Here is a 19,410-nt window from a genome sequence, read left to right as displayed (position 1 = left end):
TTGGGGTAGAATATCTAAATATCAAAAACACCATAATCAGAGTACAGTCCAAATTACCCAGCAGCATTTTCTCACATTTTTGAGGCCTCAGCTGAGTCAGTGGAGGGAAATGTTTCTCCCAGGCGCTATCTGTCAGGAAATGTTTGAAGGTGGATGGGGCAGACATGTCTCCAAGTCTGCCGTCTAACGTGACCCATTTGCAACCACACGCATTCATCTTTACTTTTTAAAGCCCGCTTTTGTCTGTCGTAACATAAAGAACATAGAGAAAAATAAATCCGGAGGATTTCTTACGCAAAGGCGTCCTATTCTTTCAGAAAACGTCTCGTCTGTCTGTTTGCTGAAAAACTGTTGTCATGGTTGTTATGTAAAATCCAAGGGAAAGTCTCCCTGCAGCCATTGTGCCCTAAAAACTTGATTATGACAAAGAGAAAGTGCTACATCACTAACTTCTTCTTTCTTTCTAACTCAGCTTTTTTCTTTATACATTCTATAAATAGATCCTAGTCTTTTTCCACACTGATGTGTAGAGCTGTGTCCCTGTGCATTTTTGCTTTAGTGGTCCCTTGTCATGTGTCATTTTGGGTGCTTTTTTTCTTTTGGTTTGTTTTTGTAGTGAAGGTAAACTCATTAAGAGAACTCCTGTATTCTCCCTCTGTTGTGCTAACGGCGAAATCTTTCATGAAATGGTTGGAAACAAAGGCGCCCACTGGGTGCTTCTCATAATGTGTTCTGGCTCGTGAGAAGAACACAATTTGGTAAACTTCTGCAATTATTTGAAAGTCTATGCTCAGCCCCCACAACTTGTGGCATCCATACAAGCTGCATAAAGGTGTTTTACAAGGCATCATGTAGAGAGGAAATCTGACACAGAATATTTCTTCTTCTTTTTTTTAAGTCTCCCTTCCTTGTTTATGGGAATTTGTTTTGTTTCTGCATTTTTGAGTTTACTAGTTGTGCAGCTACATGAAGATATTTGGGGTTTGGAGTACGCAGACCCGGACTGTTGTTTTTACTCAGCCAACATCTGGGATCAGCTGCAGGCAAGTCAGATTTTCAAGCCACTGCTTAGTAATGTACAAGTTTTGCCTGCTTGGAAGAATGTACAACAGTGAGATCTCCCACAGAGTCGCAAATGCTTTTGCAAAACAATGTTGCTGTTATGGCTTTAAGTAGGCATCTGTGGTTGTGGAGAACATATTTTCATGCACACGGCAGTTTGTCGGGTTTGAGGTTTTTGTATCTGATCAGCTTTAAAGTTAACCCTAATGCTTTTGATTAATATAATGTATTTTTTTATATTGTTTTTCCTGAATCCATGAATTTTTGAAACAGTAATATAGCCAGAAGCTTCTTTTTTCATAAAGGAGTTTCTTGCTAAGGGTGTGTCTGCCTTGGTTTGTTAATCTCTTGGATCTTTGTAAAAGTAGGTTCTCCCACTTTAACTTCCTCTTTGTCAATGTTTTTGGAAACCCTTTAAACTAATAAAAGTTATAAAAACTGACCTAATTTGATTGGAACATTTAGATTAGAGATTAACTGATTGCGTGCTTATGCTTGTATCTGCAGATTAGTAGACATGCATTGATTATTTGTTCATACATATGTTCATATTTTTTTGTGCATTTTTGTGTTGCCTTCGAGTTTGTGCAAGTCTGCGTGTGGTGGTGAGAGCATCCTCGGGGCGCATTGACATGCTGAGCATTTGACCACATTTATTAAAGAGAAGGCACAGTAAATCCCTTGGCCCATGCCTATTATGGCGGATACGAGCGCATAGAAATCCCATGTCTTTCACATCCCTCCAGCACATCGCTCCATAGTGCCGCGCTGTTTGTATATGGTCTTTTGGCTGGTGGGTGAGGGGAGAGTTTTGGGGGGCTAAACGACCGCTTAGCAGATAAAGAATTTTAATGACCATGCCTATTTAAAAGCAGGATCCTTTATGCTCTCAAATGGCTCCCATGAATCTGGCGTGTAAACCCTTCAGTATTCTTGAGTTTTCTTTCCCCTGGACTTGTTTGGTTGAATAATGATCTGTCAATCTCCAGCCTGTCGTCAGGTTTTGAGCAAAAACAACAAAGAAAATTTAATGCCAGCATATATCCATCGGTCTTTGTCATATTAGGCAAACATGGACGGAGCAAACAAAGTCCTGCGCGTACACTGATAACGTGGCGTTAAAACGTGGCCTAGACATCGCTAGATCACTGTCCAACACTTGCCGTAAAAAATCTTTAATAGGGTCCATTTCTGATGGTTTCACCCAGTCTGCAGTCTAGTGGCAACAAAGGACTTGGCCAAATAAAATATCAGGTTCCTCAAATGGACTTTAACAGAGCAGTAACATTCTGGATCAGCTCTTAAAAAACTCTGCAGTAACAATGTGGTCTTGCAGAGTTTTTTCCTATCGCCTGTTTTCTCTTTTCCACTCTCTGGTACACACTAACAGTTGCTGGATCTGAATGTTTGTGTAAATAGCTTTGGTAAATTGTGGAGGAGGGAGAAGGCGTGTATTAAAAAGGTGGTGTGGGCTGAATGATTGGTGCTTCGGCCTGGCAAGATCCACTTTTTAATGATGTTTATTCACTGAGGAGCCTGGCTACCACATCGCTTTCTCACAAAAATAAACCCATCAGAACTATATGTGACCATTGCTAACATACTTTTTTTTTTTTGCTTACTGAAAATCTGTGTAATATGTATGTGAATATAAGTGCATGCTTTCGCTCTTAAACACTTTTCCAAAGTCATATTTCAGCTTTATGTGGCCCATGTATGAACATTATAGAGTTGTGTTATGAGCAAGTTATTCTGGCAGTATAAGTTTTCCACCTCTCACACTATGTTATGATCTGCTGGTATTGCTGTGTCACCATAAAATGGAAAGCAGTCACTGAATGGTGCACAGACCCAGTGCTAGATTGGGATTTCCAAATATTCTTCAACACAGCAAATAAAAGCACCACAGTAATAAAAACACAAAAGGCAAATCACTTCATTAAATTTCACCACGGGCCCTAAACGATGAAAAAAAAAGCTCTGCTCTGTGTCTGTCGATAGGGTTTACTTTTTTTTTTGCATGCTTGCAAACCGCCAACCCGTATCTGTAACATATGTGGAAGAAATTATGCAAAAGCATTCAGACGCAGCACTCCATAAATAACCGGGGAGCTGTATAAAATTCTAGGTTTAATTTGATGGATGCCACTGACATTGCCATATTATTAGGAATATTCTATCTCCCTTTATGCTGGGTAGCAGCTTTGAGTGTTCTGCTGAGATATCCCTTTCACTCTGTTGCTTGTTAACTGTGAGAAAACCTCTGTTTACTCTGTTATGTTTGGCAAACTGTGCAGTGGGACAGCTTGCACCCTGCTCTCGGCTCCATGAGGTCTTTCATGGGTGCCGGACAAGGTTGCATTAAAAGAAGCTTTGTCGCAAAGCAACAGGTTCTCAGAGGCAGAAAAATGTCAATTTTGGCTTGTTGGCAGCCAATTCTCACCCCCCCTGAGTAATGATGTGTTTTATTTACGCTGTCCCTTAAGAGCACAATCTAGCCGCAGTCCATAAACCGTAATTAACCGTTTAGCCTTAAGCTTCAGGCTACAGATGGGCTGTCTCATAAATTTACACATTCATTCGTCTTCCCAAAGTCAACCTGTCCTCAACTTCCCACTTTAATGAACCTGGCTGTTTGGACATCCCAGCTTTGTCCTTCCTCATTTCTTTTTTCGATAAAACATCAGGCAGTCATATATTAAAGAAGAGATTATCTCTTGTGCCAGCACAGACACTCAAACCTTCTTCTTAGCACGGCTTAAGCTGAGCAACTCGGGGTGACTCGCAGCCTTTCCCAGGAGGTGAGCGCTGCTGTCTCCTTAAAAACCCCCCGTGAGGCTCTCACAGCGCCGTGCATCCTCATAGCAACTGCAGCGGTCAGAAAACACGTAACTTAATCATTATTAACACGTGTATTTGTACCCCCTCTAGTTCAGAAAGTATGGCCACAGCACCTTCTTAAAGGTTAATGTGATTTGTCCAGCGGTAATGTACACTAATAAGGTGCTTAAACCCTGCCATATGTTTTTGCTAGACAATGCTTTCTGACTTGAGAGGCTTACGGGGAAAACTGTCTGTGGATCTCTTCGATGGAGGAGGCTACAGCAGATGGTCAGTTGGTCTACTTTAGTCAGAAAGCTTGTTATTTTGGACACTCCTTCCTTGGGGTTATTCTGGGCTTTTCCAGTTTCCCCCAGTTGTGATTCGAACTGAAAGAAAGCTCTTAGATGTGATCTCAGATGCAGCAGTGAAATATTAGTGGGAAGGTTTATGTGTCAGTCCCATTGCCAGTTTAACAAACACTTTAAGTTCTTTTAGGATTATTGTGAAATATCAAACAGAGGACTCTGTTTTAGTTGTCACTGCTCCAACTGTGTCATTCCTAGATCTGAAGGGAATGCGCTGCGTTTAATTAAATGGTAATGGTGCATCTAGATTCAATTAAAGCAGGGTGGAATCCTCATGTGGCCCGAGCACTTTGAGCGCCCCCCCGACGGCTTGAGTTGCTTTGTGTGCACTGACGCCAGTGTCTTTTTCCTTTATCCTGTAGTGTAATGGCTGCTCACGGGATGAAAACCTTTTATCTGAATACCATCGGTCTGATGTCTTGCATTGGAGAAAACCCTTGAACAGAAGGCTGAGTTATCACATCAGAACTTTGTGGCTCTGGTACAAAAGCACCTCATGGAAACATGGTGCCAGAGAGTTCACTATTTTCTTTACTGATTGAGGCAGCACACTCCTCTCGGCCCAAACCTCGATTCCTTCTGTGCAACAATAAATAATAGTAAGCCGTCAGTGGCAGTAGCTTTGAAAGCAATTTTCTTTGACATTTGAATGAGATTTTAATGAGACAGTGCGTAATAATGCGAGGTTGTACTCACCAGGAGTGTAGTGTCGGGTGGGGGGGGGGTGGGTTTGCTTTCCTAAATGACTTGAGATTAACCCCTGAAATAGGATTACACTCATGGCACAAACATCGGCAAGAGGTAAGGTAGTGCCTTGATTACCTTATCTGTCTTATGGCTCTTAAGGCATACTGGTGCTGTGAATGCAAACAAAACTGATCACGTTTTCCTAATATCAACTTGAATATGCTAAATATGCTGGTACATATGTTGTTGAATATTGTCTTGGATAGTTTTTGTTTCATGGAGGCTAATAGCATTAGATTACCTTTACAATGTCTTTAATGTCTGTGGTTAATGCAGCCCTATAAAAGTTTAAAATTTACCTTAAGAACTACTGCTCACATAAAAGAAAGGGTCTGGGGACAGGACTTGCCAATGGAAAAAATATTTGTCTAACCGCAGTGCATGGCTGCCACTGGTAGGCAGCTGACTTCCCGCTGCAAGTTTCCACCAGTTCTCTTTCCATGGTAAAATGATGTCATTTGTCGTCCAGCGGTGGGCCAAATTGTGCTCTGCCAGATCCAGGCAAATTTCCTCGCCATATCCCTACCGTGCACGAGGTGACACCCGCCTTGTCTGCAGTAATCTAAATCATTGACCCTGACACTCTTCCCTGTGCTTTGCCAGATTCCAGCGAAGACTGTTTGGAGGAGATGCTGGCATTTCTCAGCACTCTTGGAGAGCATTCCTCTCCTGTTGAGTCACTCCCTCCACAGAAAGAAGAACTGGACGGAGATTATTTTGTACGTTTAAAAAAAAATGCTCTGGGATTGATTTCTTACTATTACAGGTACAGGATGCAGAGGAAATTTAAGAATCGGAAACAGATGATGACTTACTCGGCTGCAGCGCTGACCCTGTTATTTAGTCTGCCGTCATATGAATCTCAACAATGTCTCACACCAGCCATAACTATTTGAAACAACTGTCATCTACATACATTTGCATACCTGCCAAGATATAGTGTTCCTTTACTAAATCTGTCGTCCCACGCAATGTAACAAGATAGATCTGAACTATTTACACATCGAACAGGAGGCTTGGAGGGGGTAACAGCTGCCAGGGGGTTATGTGATATCAGTTAGCCCCATGAGGCTAAGAAGGCACGTCCAGAAACTGCACGGAGTTGCATGATGCTTTGAGAAGCGATACACCAAGAAAGATGTGAAAAATCCTCGATTTGAGCCCATGCCTATCATCTGCGGGGTCAACGCAGGTTCAGGTTTGCACAGAGGAGCGTCAGAGGGCTTTGAGAGCCCACAAGTGTAGTTTAGGTCTTTATTAAGGGGGGTGGGGTGTCTCTGTTCTGTGCTTGCTAAGGATTAGCTGGTGTAACAGTGTCCTGTGCCCCAGAGTCCCTGATGTGTTGGGTGACAGTCTTTGAAGGTCCCAACAGAGAAGGCTGACCGTTCACAGGCAGTAAACAGGTTGTGACATCACATCCTGTGCAAAAATGAAATGCCTAAAAGGAGGGCGGTGTGCTCCACATACACATAGATGCACACAGTCGGCGCTAGCGTTTTAGCTTGGCTGGCTTCCTCTCTTAGTGAGGGGAACAATGCTATTAAAATGCGACTGCTGCGCTCGGTCGGTATCAGTTAAGTTCAGAAAAATACTGCAGCGCACTTGATATTCAAAAACAAATCATTCCTGCATTGACTCAAGTCTCTTGGTGTGAGCTAATGGCTTTGGTAGACAAAGCCACTTAGCTCTCAGAGCCTCTTATCAGCCATCAGCAGCTCCAGCCGGTACAGAACATCTTTGATCAACAGCAGTCTTAGCGAGTTGCTGACTGTCAAACACACTTTACTTACCACCTGCGGCTCCGTGCTGGTTAATTTAAAGTGATACAGACGCCTTGCTGATTTGGATCGCTTCTCAATTAAGAGGATCACCTGAGGAGGAGCGAAAGCTGCTCTAATCTATTGCCATGACAACCTCCTGAATGATGATTCGTGTCAAATGAAACGTGCTGAGACAGACGATACCTCGGGTCCAAGTATAGGTGGATTAGAAAGCCACAGTAAAGCATGATGTTAATTAAATAATCTTGCTGGCACATGTTGTGGTTATTACATAATAGCTATATAGAGGGGATTGGTTTACATTTTATGCTCAGATTATGTTTCCGCTGCTGTTAATTCTTTGTATTTGGCACCAAATTTGTGGTCAGATGTCCCGTGTAACTAGCTGCAGAGAATGTTGTTTATAGGCGGATTTCTCATAATCACAAATATTTGTAAAGGTGGAAATACTAAATTCAACATTGCCTATGTATGGGTATAAACACGGGAGTCAGTATAGCTAGAACAGCAGAGGACTCTTCAGTGATTCGCTTTGGTAATGAGTCACTAAAGATTAGTGTTGTATGGTTTCTGGGTCTGTTTTGGGATGAAATGTGTTTACTGTCACCTCTTTTTGTGTCATTTATTTTGCTTCTGGAATTCAGCTCTGTTTATTCTGAATGCCAATGTTAGCCACTTCTGTTCTGACCAGAAAACCTGGGTGCATTACAAGCCTGAGGCCAAATGTCTGTTTATTATCATAAAGCCAGGCAGTGAAGTGATGTTACCGTAAACTATCACAAATCTCGTTTTTTGAGGAATCCCCAACCCTCCTGAAAGAAGTGGCTGCGGTATCCAAGCCCCACAGTAATGTTCAAATTTGTTGATGTTCACAGGGAAAGATCTCTTTTGTGCTCTCTGCCCGCAAGGACCCAGAACTCAGTGTCAGCAATTCCCCAGCAGCTGTAGAGCCTGTGGAGGATTTTTTTTTTTTGTGCTCACACACACAAACACACACACACACTCTTAAGTAGTTTGAGCATAGTTTGCAGGGAGCTCCGATTTGCATGTAACGTACAGGGCTCTAAACTATATTGCTTTTCATACTGATAAGGTAGTAACAGTTGATATTCAGTTTTATTTATATAGCATGAAATCACAACAACAATTGCCTCAAGGCTCTTCATATTGTAAACTAAAAAACCCACAATAGTACAGAGAAAACAGAGAAACCCCAACAATCAGATGACACCCTGTGAGCAATCGCTTTGGTGACAGTGGGAAGGGAAAAACTCCCTTTTAACAGGAATAAACCTCTGACACAACCTTTTAGTGGCATATAAATATGACTGAAAAACATCATTGTGTCAACAGCACTCGTGTATAATCTCGGGAGACTGCAGCAGCAAAGATGTTTCATCTGACTTCCAAATGAGAAGAACTGGTGCAAAATATAACAGCATGTTGGCCTGATTTCCTCATATTTATAACTAATCCATGCTGGCTACGCAATAAAGCCATAGAATCCCTCTAGCTTTCTTTCTGAGAGAATCTTGGTGGCCACCATCCAAATGTTTTTTATTATCTCTTATTAATCCAGGCCTCCACGGTACACAAGTTCAAGCATCTGATGTTTTGAGCAGCTGAGTACACAGGGACATGAGACACAAGATCGGGATCGTGTATGTTTTTATTTGGTTGTATTATAGTTGACATATTCACACAGATTCCTGAAGAGAGCTGCAGGAGGGAACAACTACATGTAAGAGGTGGGAAAAATAGCTCCTACAGCTTTCACATCTCAGCTTTTTTCAGTCCTCAGGTGCTCTCTGTCCTTGTATTATTCATACTGTAAACCATATGGAAATCATTCAGAACTCAAAATAGCATCAAGCTTTTAAGGATGTCTCCAGATCCCATATTGTGACTTTCACTAACAAGCCTGAAAACTCGCGCTTATGTTTGGAATATAGATTAGGCAGTTTGCTGTGCCTTTTAGGGATGGATTATAAAGGGCAGCTCAAGCAATGCAGATGCTTAAATGTCTTTTTTCTGTTCGGGTTTTTCTGCATTGCGGCTCGTTTTCATCTGCTATTGATTTAAATCCATCCCCCGGGTCGCAGCAAACCGTGTTTCGTCACCTGCTCTGGGAAAAAAAACAGTCGGATTTTTGCTGAAAATAGCACTTCTTCTCGCTCGAATATCTCTCACAGTGCCGCGCACCTTAAAATAGATACCTCTCTGTGGAGATTAAATCGGTGAGCGTCCAAGACCCCAGGAAGGACGCCTGAAAGATTTGGTTTCAGAGACATTGAGCCCCTTTGATGTGTTTTTCGCTGATGTGCGTTGATGTGACAGTACAACCCGTGGAAAGTGCATACCCACGACTAAAGACATTTTCTTGAATTAAATGCAGCAGGAACAGTGTGGTCGAGTCTTTGCAGGAATATGAATTGCTTCAATGTGAATCTTGCTGCAAATGACAAGTCATGTACAATAAATCATGTGTCTAAAGTCAGAAGGGGACTTAATGGCATTCACATGTGTCTCCACAAAAACAGAGTTTGTAATTGTGTCATTTGGAATAATCTCCATATTCGGTTTGTCGGGCGAGCTGAAAGGTTAATGAGCTGTTTCTGTCCCAACAAGTGAGTCAGTTTCTCCTTCACTTCTCTTTAAGGTGTTCACTCAAGGAGAAGTAAACTGCTACTGTCAGTCATGTTGCTTTTTTTCCTTTCTTCCACCTCCAGGCACTCCATCACTGAGTGGGACAGGGACGGTAACAGTTATGGTGGATGACGTTAACGATAACGTCCCCGTTTTCACTTCTTCTATCTTTCACACCACCATCATGGAGGATGCCCCAACTGGGACAGATGTGCTTTTGGTCAACAGCTCTGATGCAGATGTGGGAGTTAATGGTGTTATAAGGTATTCTTTTTCATTTTCAGTTGTTTATTCCAACCAGACTCCAACGTATTGCAGTTAGTGGGACCCCTGGTGTGCTGTAGATATTCTGATCATCCAAAGTGGGAAATGGCTCTTTTGAACAGGATTTATAAAATGAAACCACTCAAACATATTCAGATAGTTGAAGTTTGAAGTTTCCTGAGCTGACTTGGAAAATCAGAGTTTTTCCAAAGCTCTTTTTCTAAAGAACATGAAATATCAAATAGAGAAAAAGAAAAACATTAGTGTCCATATGTCAGTGAAGCCGCTTCTTATAAGATGTCACTCTATAAGGTCCCAGCAACTACTGAGTTCCACAGTCAGGCCAGCTTCAGTTTGATTTCATGCTCTGATTTCATACCCTGGTGTGAAAATACCCTTTTGGGGCCGTACAGTAAAACTCTTTACCTCACTTCCAACTCTGTAAAATTCCAGACCAATGTTGCAATGGATGATAGAAATTTAGTCACGGAGTGTAGCGTCATAGTCAAAACCCAAAGTCATTGTTTTGGGTTGCGATTTTCAAGCTTTTTCACACTCACAAGCCCCTCCATGGGGAAGCTTGTAAGAGTTTCTGGCCAGTCTCTCTCAGGCCGGACACTGACTCAAGTCCAGCCCCCTCTCTTTCTTCGGCAGCCCCACTGGGTACACATTGGGGGGTACCGCAGCGTGCTCCACTTTCCCAAAACATAGTAATGAGGATGTTAATTGTCTATGACAGAACGAGATGTACCCATCAGGGGTTCGGGGCCCAGAACTGGTTACAAATAGTTATTAGTTTTGATTTTCACAGCCCGTTTAATGTAAGTCCCGAGCTTGGACTTGTCTCTGGACTATGTTCTGACCACAAGCATCTGTGGACAGTTTACATTGTTTTCAATGTCCAAATAAGCTTTACACGCACTGCATTCACACGTTGTTCTGCAATTTGTCATTCCATCTCTGGAGGGGGATATTTTTTCAAGAAACCTTTTCAAAATATGCACTGGTGTGTACATGTATGTGTCAGTTTACATTTATGTCTGGGTCCTGCCGGAGACTCGGGAGATACAGGGTGAAAACTGATATTTGTTTGAAAGCAAAAGATTTTAGCCCCCTGAGTCTTGACCTGATGTTATGTATGTTTTGTTTGCTTTCTATACCATGTATTTTTATAACTATTAAAATTCTTGTCATTTTTGGATTACAGTGTTCCACAATAACAAATATAACAATGAGGAAGATAAACCAAATGCATGATTCTGGAGAATGCAGCCTAGACCCCCAGAGCATTAAAGCAAATGGACACTTTAGTTAAATATGTCACTGATTTGATGTGACTGCAGTGTAGTGTGGGGACCATCTCTGACCATATTCCCCCCTCACTGTGCTAATGTGAACCTTGAAACAGTGCCCTCTATAGGCAACTTTGTGGCACTGAACAAGGTGCTTCAGTCAGTGCAGAGTAGCAGACTATATAACTACAGTCTATACAGACTGTATCAAGTCATGTAGTATTTGATGTCAGAATCAGAATACTTTAGTAATCCCCAGGAAATTATGTGTGGATGAATTCAAAATTGCTTTGTTTCAATAAAGAATAATAAAAGATATTCAATAACACAAAATGAATAATATTGATTTGTATTAGAGATGACTGCAAAAATTCCTGATACAGCATCATTATCATCATCAAATTGGTATGCAGACTTTGTTTGTGGGTTTTTTTTTTTTATCTCAAAGGTTTCACTAAAACATGTCCTTCTGTGTTTATCCTACAGCTACAGCCTGACCGGAGGACACGGTCAGTTCTCCATCAACCCAGCTACAGGACAGATTATCACCAGCTCCCTGCTGGACCGAGAAGACAGGGCCAATTACCAGCTGCTGGTAGTGGCAACAGATGGAGGCCAGCCTGAGGGCTTGTCCAGCTCCGCTACTGTGTCCGTGACAGTGGCCGACATTAATGACAACCCCCCACGTTTCCACCACCACCCCTATGTCACCCACATCCCCGCCTCTACTGCAGCAGGTGAGCACATGCATTAAAAGGTGCTAAATAAAAGTTGTGGTGTGCACCTTTTCTCTCTGTCATTGTACTGTGTTATTAGGCATAGCTTAATGTCAGAACGTGCTAAAATAAACTCTATTTTTTAATGTCTACATAAATAATTAGTCTGCTAAATCACTGTGCCAAAGACTCATTCTTTCACATTTATGTCTTCAGGGTCCTTGGTCTTTGCCGTTACTGTCACTGATGAAGACTCTGGTTCAAATGCCCAGCTACACTACTCCTTGATGGGCCGCAACGCTGAGAAATTCAAGATCGACCCAGTCAGGGGTGCCATCACTGCCAATGAGAGGCTAACTGGAAATTCAGAAGTTACACTTACAGTTCGAGTAAAAGACGGCGGAGCTAATCCCAAAACAGATACGACTACCGTGACTGTTCGCTTTGTTACTGGAGGAAACTTCCCTGTCATTAAGCTGAGGGAGCGTGCGTTCACATTCCCTGAAAGCCAGCCAAGCAACCACATTGTTACAACTGTGACCGGGTCTTCTATGAGAGGTGGGCCGCTGTCATATTACATTGCCAGTGGGAACCTGGATAATGCTTTTCATATCGACCAGCTGTCAGGCAAGTTGTCTATCAGACATTCACTGGATTATGAACACATACAGAAGTATGTCCTCTGGATTGAGGCCAGAGATCAGGGCTTCCCACCTTACTCCTCTTATGAGAAATTGGAAATAACTGTGCTGGATGTGAATGACAATCACCCAGTATTTGATAAGGATCCCTTCCATGCTGAGATACTGGAGAATCTTCCACCCAAGGGGGTGCTCATGGTCTCTGCCGTTGATCTGGACAGTGGGCCAAATGGACAGCTGGAATATGCTATCATTGAGGGCAACAAAGAGAACAGTTTCAGCATCAATCGAGCCACCGGTGAAATACGAACCACCAGGCCACTGGACCGGGAGAAGGTGGCTCTGTACACTTTGAAAGTCAAAGCCACTGACCGCGGTTTGCCACCCAAAAACACAATAGTCAAAGTACTAATCAACGTACTGGATGTGAATGACAATGCCCCCAGGTTTTCCAAGATCTTCAGTGCTACAGTGGCTGAAAACGCCCCTGTGGGTTACACTGTCACCAGAGTCACCACCACTGACGAGGATGCCGGTTCAAATGCCATTAGCCGATATTCAATTACAGATACCAGCCTTCCATTCAATATTAATCCAAACACAGGAGACATAACAATTAGCAGGCCACTCAATAGAGAAGACACTAATCACTACATTGTCAAAGTGTCCGCCCATGACAGTGGCTGGACAGTAAGCACAGATGTCACCGTATTCATAACTGATATTAATGATAATGCCCCCAGATTTAGTCGACCTTCTTACTATCTGGACTATCCTGAGCTCACAGAGGTGGGCTCTCTGGTCACACGGGTGTCTGCCACTGATCCCGACGAAGATTTCAATGGCAAAATTTTCTATTTCATCCGATCCCAGTCAGAGTATTTTAGAATTAATGCCAGCACTGGAGAGATATTTGTAAAGCAGCAGTTAAAATATCAGAACTCAACAGGTGCTAGCAGTATAAATATAAACCGCCACAGCTTCATTGTGACAGCCTCGGACCGAGCACTCAAGCCTTTGATGAGTGAGACAACAGTTATTGTGAACATTGTAGACAGCAATGATAATCCCCCTGAGTTTAATTCCCCCAGCTACTTTACACCTGTCACTAAAAGTGTAAAAGTTGGCACCCGACTGCTCAGGGTTGTAGCTCAGGACAAGAAAGATTTTGGCCTTAATTCCGAGGTAGAGTACCTAATGACAGGTGGAAATAGCTCTAATAAATTCAAACTAGATAAAACAAGTGGATGGATTACTGTTGCCTCTTCCCTTACATCTGATATGAATAAAATTTTCCAGATTAAAATCACTGCAAGCGACAAAGGAAATCCTCCGTTGTCTGCACAGACGACAGTGAGTATAGCAGTCACAGAGGAAAACCACCACACACCCGAGTTCTCGCAAAGCCAAATCTCAGCTACTGTACCTGAAAGCCTTGCTGTGGGAACAGCAATAAGGACCCTGTCTGCAAGAGACAAAGACAAAGAAATGAATGGCCTTATCACGTACAATATTACTTCAGGCAACGACAAGGGTCTGTTTGCACTTAACAGTAGAACTGGAGTGTTATCCTTAGCTCACCCTCTGGACTTTGAAGAAAAGCAACAGCATGAGCTTAGGGTTTCAGCCACTGACGGTGGTTGGATTGCAAAAACAAGCTACGTCTCCGTCACAATACACGTGACTGATGTGAACGACAACCCTCCTGTGTTTGATCCTGACGAGTACTTCCCCATTGTGCAGGAGAACGTTCCCAGTGGCACCACCGTGATCAAACTGAATGCTACAGACCTTGATTCGGGAGCTAACGCAGTCATGGCTTATGTGATTCAATCGTCAGACAGTGACCTCTTTGTTATTGACCCGAACACGGGCACCATCACCACCCAGGGCTTCTTGGATTATGAGGCTAAGCAGGTCTACCATTTAACAGTGAAGGCCTTCAATGTCCCAGACGAAGAGCGCTGCAGCTTCGCCAACGTCAACATTCAGCTAAAGGGAGCCAACGAATACGTGCCGCGCTTTGTCTCCAAACAGTACTACTTTGAAATCTCAGAATCTGCTCCAAAAGGAACAGTGGTAGGGGAAGTATTTGCCAGTGATCGAGACCAAGGAGAAGATGGAGTAGTTTACTACCTCATTTTTGGTAGGAGCAGAAAGAAGGGCTTTGGCATCAACAAGAGGACAGGCCAGATTTATGTCACAGGTACTCTGGATCGTGAGAAAGAGGAGAAGGTTTCACTAAAAGTGTTAGCCAAGAACGCAGGAAGCATCCGTGGGGCAGATATTGATGAGGTGTTTGTGAATATCACTATTCTCGATGCAAACGATCCGCCTGTTTTCACTAATGAACTTTATGATGTCCAGGTCAGTGAAGGTCTCTCACCCGGTGGTCTGGTGACTTTTGTGAGTGCTGAAGACTCGGACTCTGTCCCAAGCTGGAGCAGATTTTCCTACTCCATAGCTCCTGAGTCTGATAAAAATATTTTTACTATCAACGCAAAAACTGGCCAAGTGTCTGTGGCTGCAGAGCTAGACAGAGAAACAATTCCTGTGTATAATCTGACGGTTCTCGCTGTGGATACTGGCACACCTCCCGCAACCGGAAGCACCACGGTGATTGTGAATCTTGAAGATATCAATGATAACGGCCCGACTTTAACTAAAACCTACGCTGAGGTAATGGAGAACCAGAGAGCTGGCACTGCAGTCACAACACTGACAGCCTCTGACCCAGATCTACCACCCAACCAAGGCCCTTTTCTATATAGCCTCCTCAGTTCTGGCTCTGCCAAAAGCTACTTCAGCCTCAGTCCAGCTGGAGTCTTAACCACAAGTCGGGAGATTGACAGAGAGCAGATTAGTGATTTCTACCTCTCTGTTGTGATCAAGGATTCTGGCGTGCCGCAAATGTCCTCCACGGGAACAGTTCACGTGAAAATAAATGATCAAAATGACAACCCTTCAGAGCCCAGATCTATGGAAATCTTGGTCCACTACTTTGGAAACATGTTTCCTGGTGGTTCTTTGGGAGACGTCAGACCCCAAGACCCAGATATTCAGGACAGGTTCCACTGTTCCCTTATACCTCCATCTTCAGGTCTGTTTAGTATCCCAACTGGAACGTGCAACCTCAACTCTAAAGCTCGCTCAACAGATGGAACGTTTGACCTAACCATCCGCAGCAGCGACGGTGTCCACGGTTCAGTTAGTAACACAGCCAAAGTCCTCTTCATGGGCTTCAACAATGCTACGGTGGATAACAGCATACTCATCCGACTCCACTCTGATGGAGTCAAAAGCTTCCTCACCAACCACTACCTCAGCTTCCTACGCATTGCCAACTCTCAGCTAGCAGGACTAGGCACAGGGGTGCTGCTTTATGGAGCGTTTGAGCTCAACAATCAGACTTTCGTGATGGCAGCTGTGAAACGCGGCCACGGACAATATGTCAACCCGAGCGGCGTGGCCACATTCTTCCAGAGTATCAAAGACATTTTATATAGACAGAGCGGGGTGCAAATAGATGCGGTGGACCATGATCCTTGCACACGCAACCCGTGCCAGAATGGAGGCAGCTGCAAGAGGCGTCTCAGTGTCGGGCCTGATATGAAGACAGAAGAAAGCGTCCCAGTGATCCTTGTTTCCAACCACCCCCTGCAGCCCTACGCCTGCAGCTGCAGGCCAGGATACACAGGACCTCTGTGTGAGACTGACATCGATGAGTGCCAGCCATCGCCCTGCCACAATGGCGGCACCTGCCATAATCTGGTGGGGGATTTCTCCTGCACCTGTCCAGAAGGTTTCACCGGCAAGGCCTGTGAGAGGGATGTCAATGAATGCCTTTCCAATCCCTGCAAGAACGGGGCGCTGTGCCAGAATTTCCCAGGCGGCTTCAACTGTCTCTGTAAATCCGGCTTTGCAGGTACTACACACGCAGGAGTCACATTTTATGTCTGACCTCAAAGCCACTCGTGTTAGGCTCAGAAAAAAGCACGTGGGGACACGCACACATGCGCACATTAAAACTCCCACAATATTGGAGTCACACACATGACTTTAGGTCCAATGAAAATATTTGCTTCTGAATGTTTCCAGGAGGTGTTGTAGCCATAGCATACACGCATCGCTGCCAAAAACAGTTTGATTTTTGGATTGCTGTTTGGGGGGCGGGGGGTATCAGCTGTGATGCATATCAGCCCGCCATGTTTGCTTTAATAAAGAGGATGATGCGAAGCTGACCGTAGTCAGGACTTGAGTCTAGGCTCCACACGCAGTTCACCACTATCGCATTTCATTTTGTGCGTTCATGTGCATGCAACTCTGGCCACACACAGATACATTTCTGATCCAACTGTATACACAGGGATTTCTTAATCAAGGATTTCTCATTTGGCAGTGTTTTGAGCTGCATGACAAATGAGCAGCTTTATAACAGATCCAATCAGGCCTTTTAATTTGGAAATGTAATGAATATGCTTCATTATTACCCTTGATAAAAAGGGAGTGGATTTTAAGTGGAATTACTTAGAACGGTCATTTGGACCTTGTATGTTGTTCAGCCTCTGACTGTAGCATCTGAAAGACATTTTCAAAGCGGGCTGTAGCAGGCAATTTGCCTCAAGTCAAGTCATTACTGTCCTTTTTTATTATGATGATAAAAAATGACCACAATTCTTTAGGTTTCATCAAGATAAATGACCCTCCTGCAGAAACGCACCTATTGACTTACAGTAGTTTGCATGCCCTCCTGGTGAACTTTCAACTTCCTGTTTCCACAACTGGTGTTTGGCAGCAGAATCTATCTCCATTAAGCAACTTGTCTCAAGATTTACAGCATAAAATGCATTTTCAGAAGTTCGTTGTCAATCTTTTTCTATTCTAGCACTCGTGAACCGTTTGTTCTCTCCAAGCCAGTGTATTATTTGTATTATCAGTGTCGCGTTCCTTATCGTGATGTTTAAACTTCATTTATATGTTTGCTTGTATGTATGGTGGCCATTTGTGTACATTCCAACTATTTGCCTTTCTGCCCTGCAAAAAAAACCCCAAACAAACAAAACAAAACCAAAAAAAACCCCCAGCCTTGTCCAAACATAATTTGCAATGAATTTGAAAATCTGATTATTCCTAGTGAGAAGAATCTGCCAGATGAATGAGATCATTTCTTTTTTTCCTATAAAAGTTTCAAGATGTTGTTTTTGGTCAAATGATATCATCTTGGGCAAGCAATGCTATTTCCAAAATAGCTTTGTGAAACTGCACTGAAACAGGTGAACTTACGATTTTCACTTTTATCGTATTGTTGTTTGAACTTGAATGAGATTTAAAGGCGTAGTACGTAGTTAAATTGACCTTTTTTTTGCAGTGCATTTCTCAGCTGTGAGGCGATGAAAGGCGTGCATGACTTGGCCTGTGGGGAAAGTGAACTGTGTTCCCTTTGGGGTTTTCCTGTGTTGTCTGCCACCCCATCCATTTTAATTTGTGTTGTTCTGTGAACCCAGGCAAAACGTGTGATTCCATCATCAATCACTGTGAGTGTAACCCATGTTTTAATGGCGGGTCCTGTCAGAATCGAGTGGATGGATATTACTGTCATTGTCCATTTGGTAAGTAATAGTAGGAAACTTTCAGGGTATTACAGAGTCCCGCTAAATTGAAAAGCAAGATGGACAAATTCAGATGTGCACTCTCCCAGCAGCTATTTCATTCTTAACCCTTGATTTTTTAAACAAATGTGGAAACTGTCATTTCATTTTTTGTCTCCATTTTTCATGTGTTGTATTGCTGTCCTCAGAAGTAGTCTCCAATTGATGCAAGAAAAAAGTTTTCCACTTTTTGAAGAGTCTTTTGCAAGACTGTGATCACACAGCTACGATATCTGCTTTGTTACTTCTATATACAAAGCAGATAATGCTGCTTGATAAAGATTCTGTTTTATCTGTAGATATTTTTATCACAGCAGCACTGTGAATCATTCATTGGCTTCCTCCATGATTCCACTTTCGGTCTGTTTTTTTCCTCAGGGGTTTTCGGCAAGCACTGCGAGTTGAACAGCTATGGCTTTGAGGAGCTCTCCTACATGGAGTTTCCGTCTCTGGATCCCAACAATAACTACATATATATCAAGTTTGCTACCCTGAAGAGCAACGCGCTGCTTTTGTACAACCACGATAACCAGACCGGAGACAAGGCGGAGTTCCTGGCTTTGGAGATCTTCGAGGGACAGATGCGCTTCTCTTTTAACTTGGGAAGTGGAACTTATAAATTGATGACCATGATAAAAGTTTCGGATGGGCAGTTCCACACAGTCATTGCCAGGAGAGCTGGGATGGTAAGAATTCCTAGAAAATATCTCATACTCTAAATGTTTCTCATCATTTGCTCTTGCTTTAAGTGGCATATTAGTTTTTATGGGTCTAGCAGCAAAAACATTTAGGAAAATCAGAAAACGCTGCATAGCTGCAAAGGGACTGCACATTCAATAGCATTTATGTCCTGAGCTTTTATAGCTGAAGCTGCCTCCAAATTTGGCCTTATATTCTTTTTTGCACCATCAGATGATAATTAAACTTCCCCAAACCACGGGTAGCTCAGCTTATGGTTTTCATGGTTTGTAATTATATTTTATTGCTAGTTGTGATTTACAATACCAGGATCCAAAATGGCCATGAAGGTTGAAATCCTGTCTCCTGTGCTCTGAATGAGAGGCTTCTCCCTGCCAGCAATGCAGTGGCAAGGCAGGAGGAGGAGAAAAAAATCCAGCTAGGCCCTGTCAAGCCTTCTATAATGTAGCTCTCCTGCTGGACTTCAAATCTGTCATTTCCCACCGTGCACTGGGAGTTTCATAGGAAGCTGGTAAAATCGTTAAATTGTCAGTTTTGAGATGGTGCAGAGTGACGGGTGTAAAGGAATACAGCACACGTTGAAAGCCGTGATTCTGTCTGCAAATGGTACCCAGTGAATATTATGCGAAGGTGGTCCTGTTGGGGCTGTTGAAGAATGAGAGAGAAATGTGAGTGTGTCACGCCTGAAGTGCCAGCTCCCTTGAGCGGTGTAAAGTGAACCTGATC

General features: G+C 43.1%; 1 protein-coding gene across 2 annotated transcripts in view; it reads left to right on the top strand.

Annotated features, from left to right (window-relative positions):
* Window positions 1–19,410, top strand: part of fat4 (FAT atypical cadherin 4) — a 99,497-nt gene that overhangs the window by 63,799 nt on the left and 16,288 nt on the right. The window contains exons 7-11 of one of the 2 annotated variants that reach the window (XM_005467210.4): window positions 9,508–9,688; window positions 11,467–11,717; window positions 11,913–16,262; window positions 17,842–17,946; window positions 18,364–18,671. In XM_005467210.4, the coding sequence (XP_005467267.1) occupies window positions 9,508–9,688; window positions 11,467–11,717; window positions 11,913–16,262; window positions 17,842–17,946; window positions 18,364–18,671 (5,195 nt within the window). The remainder of the gene's footprint in view (window positions 1–9,507; window positions 9,689–11,466; window positions 11,718–11,912; window positions 16,263–17,841; window positions 17,947–18,363; window positions 18,672–19,410) is intronic. The other variant, XM_025909968.1, reaches the window with a different exon arrangement.

Source organism: Oreochromis niloticus, linkage group LG2, assembly GCF_001858045.2.
Source record: "Oreochromis niloticus isolate F11D_XX linkage group LG2, O_niloticus_UMD_NMBU, whole genome shotgun sequence".
Classification (NCBI taxonomy): domain Eukaryota; kingdom Metazoa; phylum Chordata; class Actinopteri; order Cichliformes; family Cichlidae; genus Oreochromis; species Oreochromis niloticus.
The sequence above is the reverse complement of the archived record's forward strand: the minus strand, read 5'-3'. Positions and strand labels throughout refer to the sequence as shown.